The following is a 10707-nucleotide window of genomic DNA, read 5'->3' as shown; positions in this document are numbered from 1 at the left end:
AATATACACATTTCTTTACTTCTTCTTCTTGTTTTTTTTTTAAACTTCAATGTCCCTTTTGGGGCTCCGTATATAAAACAGTTTTCAAAATATCTAAATTATAAATTCTTAAAAAATTCTGTCAATTCTTTGATGTGATGGACTCTACAGGGTTAATAAGTTAGGCTAAACAACAGATTTGCAAATGTTCAACAATCTGCAAAACATTATTTTAGTCAAGCGTCAGGAGTATAAAGAACAAAAAGGTCAAATCAATATGCATAAACATTTATAATGTACCAACTTAAGTACCAGACGGTTGCATTTAAAGCACTTACATAATTTGTAAAACAGGCTCTTTATGTCTCCTATTGTCGAGTGCGGCTCCACCTGATCAGAACACGAGGACACATGGACCTGATGTGAAGTGAACCACATAAGTTCAAATATGAGATGCCGTGTTGGGTGTTTGGTCGTACCTTATCTAAAAAACAAAGCTGCTCCTTCGTTTTGGCGTCCAGAACCTCCACCTAGAGAAGAATAGAAAAACAAAACCACCTGTGAAAAGGACAAGCTGATGCAAACTCGTCACACCAGAGCATCTTTTATCTACTTTTTCTCTCCAAAGAGTCAGTTGTCTTTACTTTCAAGTGGAAATCCATGAATTCATCTGCACTTTTCAGCGTGTCTGGATCAACAGTGGGGTTGTGCTTCTCTTCCAGTCCACATTTTCCTTTTCCATCTTAATTAGACTGTGTCAGTGGTGATGTACAACATCTTTAAGGAGGGGGCAGGGAGGGGGCCACAATTTGCCCCGATAGCACTCTGGACTGCAGCGCTCAGCAGAGCTGTCGCAGCTTACTGGACAGTGTAATAACCTACTAATGGATACCTAAAGATGAGTGTACAGTACTGAAAGAGAGACTGAAAATGAAGAAGAGCCACAGCATATGCTTTACATTAAAGCTAAATGGTTAAACACTAAATTCAAGGTAGATTTCAGAAATAAGAGCCCTAATAAGGAAGGATTGGGTTGTTTTGATCACCAGAATGTGGCTCTATCATTGACTCTATATGAGTACTGGACTGAGTTATTCCTCCATGTTCCAAACAGGAAGTACCTGCTGGATCCAAAATATTTTTTTTAAATTAAACTTATGTAAGTTATGAACTGACCAATCAAATGCCTCGATAAAAGTATGTTTGAAATGTTTGATAGATTTTCTTGAGCCCGCGTTCAAGTGGTAGGGGTGTGGCTTTCCAAGAAGCTCACTCCTGATTGGTTAGAGTGGTTGTCATAAAAATGTTGACTTAGACTGACTCGGACCAATCACTGCTTGGATGTTTGTCTCCGAGTGGAAACATCTGTATCATGACAAAACACCAACTGAATTGGATTTTCTATGGGTGACATCACACTCACTCAGTCCAATTCTCATATACAGTCAATGGGCTCTATAATGCCAGCAATCTCGCTGTTGAACATTTGCAGTATATTTATGAATCTGTTTTAACAATAGTATAAGTGTTAATTTATTATTTCAGCAAATTTATAGTGATGTTTATTGTCATTAAAATACCAGGGACTACAAAATCTCCACTCTTAAAACAGACATTTTTCTTTAACATTTTGTATTCTACTTAATGGGAGTTCCACACATGAAGGGAAGTAGATTCCCAGCTGTAGTGGTGCTCATAACTTGGGAGCTAATAAATGTAATGACTGATCTTGAACCAGAAGACCATTACGGTGCACACAGAACAAAGCGTGGCTGCGACTTACTTTTCTAAACCATCCTCCCTTCACTTTCACAGTCACTTGAATGACTGAGCACATTTCTCTTTTTTTTCTCAGTTTATCACTTAAATGGCCCCTTTCAGTTGCTAGTTATCTCTAATCGTGAACGGAGTACAAGTGTCTTAACTGTTGCACAGTCTATGACCTGACCTGGTTTAGCCATGGTAAAGTGCTCACACATCAGTTGTCAATTAGTCACAATTGCCCTTACAGATACCTACAGGTTGTCTGGAGGGAAAAGTGGACAAACGTATACGGGGAACAACGAAGCCCAAGTGTTCCCACCCGTTTAAAATACAGGATTGTGTCAGGAAGACCGTAAGAATCTCTGAAAGGTGAACAATATGCAGGTGACCTGGATGAAATTTTTAGTCCGTCAACAGCTCAATGAGCTTGAACTGTAAAAAATGTTCATGCTTGATTTTTTTTTCCTATGGGCATGCTGCGGGCAACAGGTCATAGAGACGCAGGCACGTCGAACAGATATATCATTTCATTTTTTAAGACAATATATTTTGCTTAGAAGAACAATGTTAGAATTTCTGTGTCAGCTCTGGATTGTGTCTTTAAAGTCTAAAAACAGGGTTAGCTAGCTTATTTCCTCAAATTATATTATGCTGGTGACGCTGATGCTAATATTTCACGGACCAGTGACAGGTATGTGGAAAATGAATTATTATTAGAAGTGTAAAAATTTGCATTACTGGTACTTTTTTTTTATTTGAAGTACTAAAATTACCCAGAATCCTCTCAGAAATATCATGTGACCTTTATGTCCTATATACATGAATGTTCCCAAAAATATTGTTGTCTGATTTTTAACCCAATACATATTACAACTCAATGGACCTAAATTGAAGAAAAGATTGATGTGGTTTCAACTAACCTTAATGACTTCTAACAACTTTCCAATAATTTTGCTCACTTAGTTTTTCATAGAATATCACTTTTTTCTTAAAACTTTTTTTTTCAAACAAAGAAGCACTGAAAAGGCAATAAATAAAACATTTTTTTTACTTTATTTATTAATATGAAATAAAAAAACAAATTTATAGAAATAAAAAAATATATAAATATAAATCAAAACCTTTATTTAAATTGAAAGACAAAACAAATACAATTATTTTTTAAAAACTGGAGTTATATCAAAAATATCTTAGACTCCCCAGAGGTTTTTTTTTTCAATACAACTCTTTTGTATTAATTAATTTTCTTTTTTCTTTTTTTTTGCATTATGAACTTTTTAAATGTTTATTTTGAAAAAGTAAGAAAAAAAGGAGAATTTTCTGTGCAACAGGAGTTTTTAAAAAACGGAACTGTGTGAATTAAGAGAACAGGGTTTATGGCGACTTCCAACCCCTTTTTCAGACATTTGCTTAGCACTCATACACTGATCAATTATTTTAAATCTGAATATATATGTCTATTTAAAATGGGCAAAGATTCTGTGTATGGGCTCATTTAGTTTTAAATACATCATGGTAGTTGTTATGAGCTCATGTTCTTGGGAGTAAACAAACATCCACATGAATCATTTAAATATTTGCCAATTAATCTTACAGTTTTGCTGTTGCAGCCACAAAAAGCATGGCGCACCGCCCAGAGCCAGCTGCAATTAGGCCTGCTGCACTTACAGCAAATGACTTGTCTACTTTATTAGCCCGACTCAAATCTCGTGAGTGAAGAGAAAAATCCGGAGATGATCTAGAGTAGCACTTTGAACTGTAGAAACTTTATAAAATGTAAAAAATAGAAGCAGACTCTCAAATTAAACTTTCTGTTAAAGTTTATCTGCCTTTTTAACACTTAATTAGATCTGAAATCAAGTGAAACTATTTAATTTAATCAATAAAATAGCTAAATGAAATAAAATTCAAGTTCACTTCACAATGACTTACCTCAAAGAAGATGGTGCGGCTCATAGGGGAAGCCTGTCTCCTCAGAGTAACAGGAGGAAGGACGATTGTAACCATCGGTTCAAAGCTAACAGAGCAGATATCCTGGCTGCTCTTACTCACACAGAAGCTCCTCTCCTCTCCTTTCCTTTCCAGGACAATTTCTGGACTGACCCGCTCCCTCTCCTTCCCACTTGTGTCAATTCAGAGGTGGGAACACAGAAACCCCTCTGCTTCTCTTTTTTGAGTTCTTATTCGTCATCTTTCAGAGCCAGACCTGACTCAACAAGCACTGAAAAAGGAGACATTTCAAGTAGAGGATCATATAATTTGACCCACTTTTCAGTCCCATCTATGACACTCGTACAAACAAAAACTTAAGTGTTTTGTTTGTATTTGTGTTCTTTTTTGACATCAGAAACAATCTGACAAACACCAGTAAGAGGTGTGGCTTAAAACTAATTAGTCTTATGCTTCTCTCCTACTGCCCTTGGCAATGAAAATTCAAATTCAAATTAAAACTTTATTTATAAAGCACTTTAAAGCAATACAAATTGCTTTACAGGTTTTAAACACTTCAAAATAAAAATATGAAACTCACAGAATCCTTCGTCCGTCCCGACCCCTCACACCAACCAAAAAGAGACAAATGACACATAAATAAATTAATAGAAACTGAGTGGAATTCTAGCTTGATGCTGATGAGGAAGTGATGTTTTGGGGAACTGTCACCATGAGATACCGCCAGGTCAAAGCAGGCAGCCAGACCCCGGGAGAGTCTAAATGCAACAATTCTGTTCTATGAAAACCATCTATGTATATGTGTATGTGTTGTTCCTCGTTACGAACTCTCACATTCATGTGTGGCTATACACATTTGTAGTTTTTGGGACATACAAAATGTGTGGACGATAAAGCAGGTTTAACTTTGACCAATCAGGGACTTAGATTTGGTAGTGACGTATGGATGGTGTCCTTTCTAGTTCAAAGAGCCAACTGAAAATTTATCATGGAGGAGAAATGAATAATTGCATTGTTTCTTCTTTAGGAAATTTGTGACGCCAAGTCTTTCATAAATCAGAATAGAGCTGTGAAAGAAAATGATTCAAGAAATTTGCACCACTTCAATATTTTGCACCAAAACTCTTCCAACTGTGAACACATCCACTAGTTTCAGATAGTGACAGTCAAGTGTGAACACTGTATCATAAAAGCCCAATCAGAACCTGGGCTCAGCAGGTTCTTAAACACACATCCTTGATGTTTGTGCAGCTTAATGCTACGTACGGCAACACGCGTTCAAGCTGCCATTTGTAAAGTCCTTGTAAATGCATGTATATGTGCGTTTCAGGCATTTCCATTTAAAACGGTCAAACTGTCAAACACATCAGCTGCAACAATTCACGTCTAAGAAGCCAAATTCAATAAAAAGTCTATGAAAATGTGCGTTAACCAGAAATTATGATTGTTGCTACCATTGACATGTATGGGACGGCCTTACAGCAGTCCGATACAGCGGTGGAGTGGTCGACTCCTGATCTGAAGGTTTTGGGTTCAATTCCCGCCTTGTCCGCCCATGTGTCAAAGTGTCCTTGGGCAAGACTGAACCCCACTTTGCCTCTGGTGGAAGGTTAGCGTAAGTGTTCAGCAGAGAAGCTGCCACCACAGTGTGAATGTGTGATGTCACCCATAAGAAAATTCCTTACCTTCAGCCCTCTTGAAATGAGGCTAAAACTGTCACCATGGCTTCCTGTTCGCCGCCATTTTGAAACCTGTCCGAGTCAGTCTGAGTTTTTAGAGGAAATGCTGTCACCAGTTATGAGTGAGCTTGTTCAAAGTCAATAAAGAAAAAAATATGTTTAAAAAATTTGGGATTAGAAAGAAGTTGTTAAGAAGAATGCATCAGAGCAAGAATGATGGGACTTTGGCCTTCTTGTAACCAACAGGTACTTCCTGTTTGGAACATGAGAGGGCAGGAGTTGCTATGTCCAGTGATTTATAGTGTCATTGGTCACTACGCAAGATTTTAAGTCTGTTTGCTCGCTCTACGTGCGTTAACCAGAAATTTCGATTTCCGTGTCCAGAATACCCATGATCTTCACTCCCATTGACATGTATGGGGCAGCCTTAGCGACTGATCGCGCGGAGAAAGTCCAACCGGTTGAACAACGCTTAATTGTGAAAAACCAGGAACTTGAACTTGATAGTGATGATTTGGTAAATTCCTTTTCAAAGCAAGAAAAAATCCACCGTTGTATCTATGATCACAAGGAGAAATGAATATTTGTGGTTTGTGCCATGTTGGATCAATGTGATTGCAAGACGGACATTTCTGTAACAACAGAGCTATGAGAGCAAAAGGTTTTGGGGAAGATTTGCGTGATTTGCACTGCTTTGACTTTTTGCTCCGAGCCTGTATCTAATGTAGGTAGCGGAGAAGAGCTGGTAAACAGTAAAAACACAAAAGAAAAAGAAGAATCTCTTTCCTGCTGCTACCTGCGTGTCCAGTGTAAACACCACCGGCTGGTTGCGTATTCATGAAACAGCGTATAGCACGCTCTTGGACACGCCACATGGATAGCTACTCAAGTTTCTTTAACCATTTTTGGGCTCTATGTGTGGCCATTGAATGCTTGTTGAAAGCTAAACCAGGTCTAACTTTGAGCAATCGGGGACCAGGATTATATAATGACCAAGCCTCTTTCAACTGGAGGTGGTGGACATGCGCTGAACACTGTATTCTTACATTCAAGAATGGATGTTCTCATGCCCGGTGTGAACGTAGCTTTAAGCCCAGTTCCTTTTTTACCCCAGATCTGCCTCCTTGGTTATTCCCTAATTGCTTCATGTCTTCATATGATTAATAGGAATGTGCTAATTAAACATAGAGGGCTATAAAACCTTTTAGTTACAAACGTCAGATCTAATGAGAGCCAGCAAACACTGTTGACAGGGTCAACAACAGCTGCAGCTTTTATTTTGCACAACGCTCCTGTCACTGACCTTTTTTTTTCTTTGTTTGTTTCGTCAAAATGATCGAATTTCTCCTCGTTTGACATCTTTTTAACACAAGCTTGTCAATACATATTATGCTATCAGATGATTTCTCTGTTATTTTGTTGACAAAGGCCTCTCGGTCAGAGGAGATATTGACAATTTCAATGAAGCTGAAAAATGATCATCTCAGGCGCTGTTTTCCTCACTTGTTTGTTTGAACTATTTTGAATTTGACCAAATGTTGTGTCAAATAACGCTTTTTAGTTTAATATATTTTTTTTTGCCTCAGTCATTTACTTTTTTTGATGTTGTCTGTTTGTTTTGATCACCTGCATGTGTCTCTATCATTGACTGTATAATAAACTGGACTGAGTAGCTCCTCCCCCCCTTGGGTTCAAGGTAAATATCCGCTGGTTCCATTGACTTCTATTGAGAAATAAATAGCTAATACTCAGTCAGTCATTCCATTTGTCTTGCTCTAATACATTTTTTCATATTCTTGCTTATCTTAGTTTATTTCATTAAATTGTGTCCGTACTGTAAGTTATTAAAGTTATAACCTGACAAATCAGAAAAAAACTGTGGTTCCTGCTGAATCTTACGTCCAACATTCGTAATAATTGATTGACAAATTCTTTCAGGTTGTTTCCAATAAGCTCACTCCTGATTGGTGAGAGTGGTTACCATAGAAACAGTGGACCAATTTGGACAAATCACAGCTTACTGACAATGTTTGGTTCCAACATGGCGACTTATGTATCACAAAAAAATGGTGATTGAGTTGACTTAGTTTTATTGGGTTCAAGTAAGGCATTTTCTATGGGTGACATCACACTTACTCGATCCAGTTCTCTTATACAGTCAATGGCAGCAGGCTGTGTTTAAAGGAAAACTATAAACAATAAATGTTTCAATCCCTCTGTCTGTTTTTAAAGTCCTACTCCAACCATATTATTGATTATGAAGTCTTTAGCAAAAATCAAAAAGCCTTAGTCATTTTTAAAGACATATTTAATGCAGTAGCCTATTAGAAATATAAATCTGGGTTGGGGGCGGAACTGTTGACGTGGAGCAACCCGCCCCCCTTCCTGTCGCTAAAAGCTCTTTTAGCCGTGATATTTTATCATGTGTTTTCACCAACAAGAATGAAAGATACTCAGTCTGTGTGGGTTGTTTTAATGCTTCTATCTCTTTTTTTGGAATCTTTCTTTTACATTTGTAAACAGGCGTTTTGAAATGTTGTTTCCAAGCAGCACACTCCGTCTTTGCAGTTTCACTTAATGATCAGCCGTTGGAGAATAGATCCCAGCTTTAAGACCGCGATGCATGTTGACCTCCAGGGTCACTGTTTGCTTTCCGATCATGCTGCGCCACCATCTGACCTCTGAGACAGCCGGTCTGTGCATTTCTTTTTTTTTTTTTCACAGATTCGACTAGTTTGATGTAAGAGGACGAGAGGCCACGGCTGAATGTAATTGGCCCGCTGCAGGTTGGAGGGGGCAGGATGGCGGCTGGCAGGAGATCACCTTCCTTGCAAAGATCTGAGGTCGTGACCCCGCATGTCCTCTCAACACCTCTCACATTTTAAAATTAAAAAGTGTAGGAAGGGAGAACTTTTAATTATATGCTGCAATTTCCCTAAAAAAATCCGAACTTTATTTGAAATCCTACCATTAATCATCTTTTTAAATGAAAACCTGAGCAGCTTGGCATTCAACAACATAGAATAAAGGCAAAAGGACCGGTTTCGTAATGACTTCATATTTCCAGGATGCATTGTTCACTCCACACAGTGATCCCTTTCTAAAACCGATATACAGTGCGCCTCTTAGTGACAAAGGAAGGCGGGAGGCCCTGCAGCAGTTCTTCCAAGCGGTCCCCATGGGAGTCTCTTAAGTCAGTGCTTGAAGGGTTATAGACGCATGGAGTGGAATTTAAATAAAGCAACCAGTTCTTGAGACGAAGCTTTGCATGAAAACTGCTGCATTGAAGTTGTTTGTTTATTAATGTTGTAGTTGAGCAGTTGCACTCCCTTTCACGGCGTAAATTGCAATCTATAAACTAATCTACAGTGTAGAGATTATGTATTAGTATAACATGGTTGACTGCTCAGTCTTTGATTTGGTCCTAAAGTATGGATGATGTTTCTCCAGCAGGGGGAGATGGTGATCCAGCAAGGTGAAGGGAACCTGTTAACTCCACAAACCACACTTACTTTGTCATGTATTGTTTCAATCTTTGTCGTCAGTTTTTGGTGCGTTGAAACAGAAACACTAATGTATAGGAAGTCAAATTTACCCTCTGCCTAAACCACAAAAAAGGGTCTTGAAGACAAAAATTAGTTAGAAACCCATTTCAATTATATTCTTCAACCATTTTTGATCTGTTCATATTGATATAAAAAGACTGTTTCTGTTGCACCCATGGGTGCAGACTCAGAAAAGATCCCTATTGAGAATGTTCTACTTTGTGTTGGTCTGGAGAAAATAGATCTTCCTTTTTCAAAATTGTGAGAAAGTGTTGAGACACCAGAGTGAATGTTAGCTACTTCTAATCCTCTAATGCTTTTCTTCTGCTAAACTCTCTGCATTATTTTCTTAACTGGCAAATTATTGATACTATAGCCTATATGTAGCTAAATGACTTTTATGTCTTTGAATGTATTTGTGTAAGTCACTGGCATTCAAAGTAAGCTACGCAAAAACAATTTCAGCAGTTATATCTTCTCTTACATGAAAATGTATCCCAGAATTCCACCTCCAGGAGAAAAAAAATCCTGCATATTTTTTTTTATCTTTTGTTTTTGTGTGTCCAAATACAACAGTTATAAGAATTAACTTAAATATTTTCAATTTTACCTTTAGATGTGTTATTTTTACTTGAAATTGTTTGTGCACCTGCTTGTTGTCCTTGTATCAATAGGGCCACATATTGGAACCATTGACTGTATGGGAGAACTGGACCGAGTGAACATGATATTACCCTTTAAAAAAAGTCTTACTTCCAGCTCCAACCAAAATAAGTCAATTTAGTCGCCATTTTTTTTTTTTTTTTTTTTGTTTTTTTAGATGGACACAGCAATGAGAGAAAACACAGGAGGGACTCAAACAATTCCAGGGAAATCCAAAAAATTGATTAAAGTCCCATCAGTTGTCACGCAGGTGAGTGTGTGAATTTTTTTCTCCGTATTTGACCCATCCCCTGATGGTTTAACCCCCCAATCCAACTCCTTAATGCTGAGTGTCAAGCAGGGAGGCACTGGGTCCCGTTTTTAGAGTTTGCCTTGGATTAGAACTCACAACCTTCCAGTCTCAGGGCAGACACTCTACCACAACGCCACTGAGCTGATGAAAACAACTTGACAACAACAATCCAGAACAACATTGTGAACCCAAAAGACGCTCAAATACAAAGGACAAAAAGAAAAATAGTGAATATTTTGAGTGACTGCAGGCAGCTGAGACTGTCTCAAGTAGACCTTAAAGGGGGGAGGGCATCCAGAAGAAGTCACAGCCGACCTGCACAGAAAGTAATAAAAAAAACATTGTCGCGGTGCTACCAGCCCACGCACCCCTTCCTGACACACCCTTATTGGCTGAGCTACTCTCCCCTCACTTTCCCCTCTGCCATCATGATCAGAGCGGCATGTGACAAATTTATAACAAAAAAATTCAAAAGAGTGGCCGATCTATTACTTTTATCTCCATGGCAATCGTTTTATACTTTGGTAATCTGGAGGTGACAAACAGATCTATGTCCGCGCCCACATTTGTAATGTGTTCATATTGAATGCTACACCATTTTGTTCAGCTTGAGTCAACGATTAATGCACTACGTTTCACAATATTCTTGCAAAAAAATTGTGAGCAAGAAAGGACTTTTGCAAGCTCTTCACTTCAACCCCATTAAAAAAACTACAAAGTCTAAAACTAACATTTTTTCATAGCTGTTTTCTAATGATGCTTGAGAAGTTATACGAGGCGATAGATCAAAATCTTGGTAAAAAAAAGTAGATTTTTGGTCATAATAGACGCAAAA

At 38.1% G+C, this 10707-nt stretch overlaps 1 protein-coding gene and 1 long non-coding RNA gene across 2 annotated transcripts in view; one reads left to right on the top strand and one right to left on the bottom strand.

Moving 5' to 3' along the window:
* The window catches only part of LOC112151473 (very-long-chain enoyl-CoA reductase), a 13245-nt gene extending 9106 nt beyond the window's left edge, over positions 1 to 4139 (bottom strand). The window contains exons 1-3 of the mRNA XM_024280436.2: positions 3676 to 4139; positions 459 to 509; positions 318 to 369 (exon numbers count right to left, since the gene is read on the bottom strand). Of these exons, the coding sequence (XP_024136204.1) occupies positions 318 to 369; positions 459 to 509; positions 3676 to 3750 (178 nt within the window). The 5' untranslated portion in view covers positions 3751 to 4139. The remainder of the gene's footprint in view (positions 1 to 317; positions 370 to 458; positions 510 to 3675) is intronic.
* A 3580-nt stretch (positions 4140 to 7719) lies between these two features.
* LOC112151077 lies at positions 7720 to 9825 on the top strand. The gene is made up of 2 exons (XR_002920066.2): positions 7720 to 8215; positions 9738 to 9825. It is a non-coding gene; the product is annotated as an uncharacterized LOC112151077 (long non-coding RNA).
* Positions 9826 to 10707: the final 882 nt, after the last annotated feature.

The sequence above is a fragment of the Oryzias melastigma genome, linkage group LG20 (genome assembly GCF_002922805.2).
Source record: "Oryzias melastigma strain HK-1 linkage group LG20, ASM292280v2, whole genome shotgun sequence".
NCBI classification, from domain to species: domain Eukaryota; kingdom Metazoa; phylum Chordata; class Actinopteri; order Beloniformes; family Adrianichthyidae; genus Oryzias; species Oryzias melastigma.
Note: the sequence above shows the minus strand (reverse complement) of the source record. Positions and strands in the feature narration are given on the sequence as shown.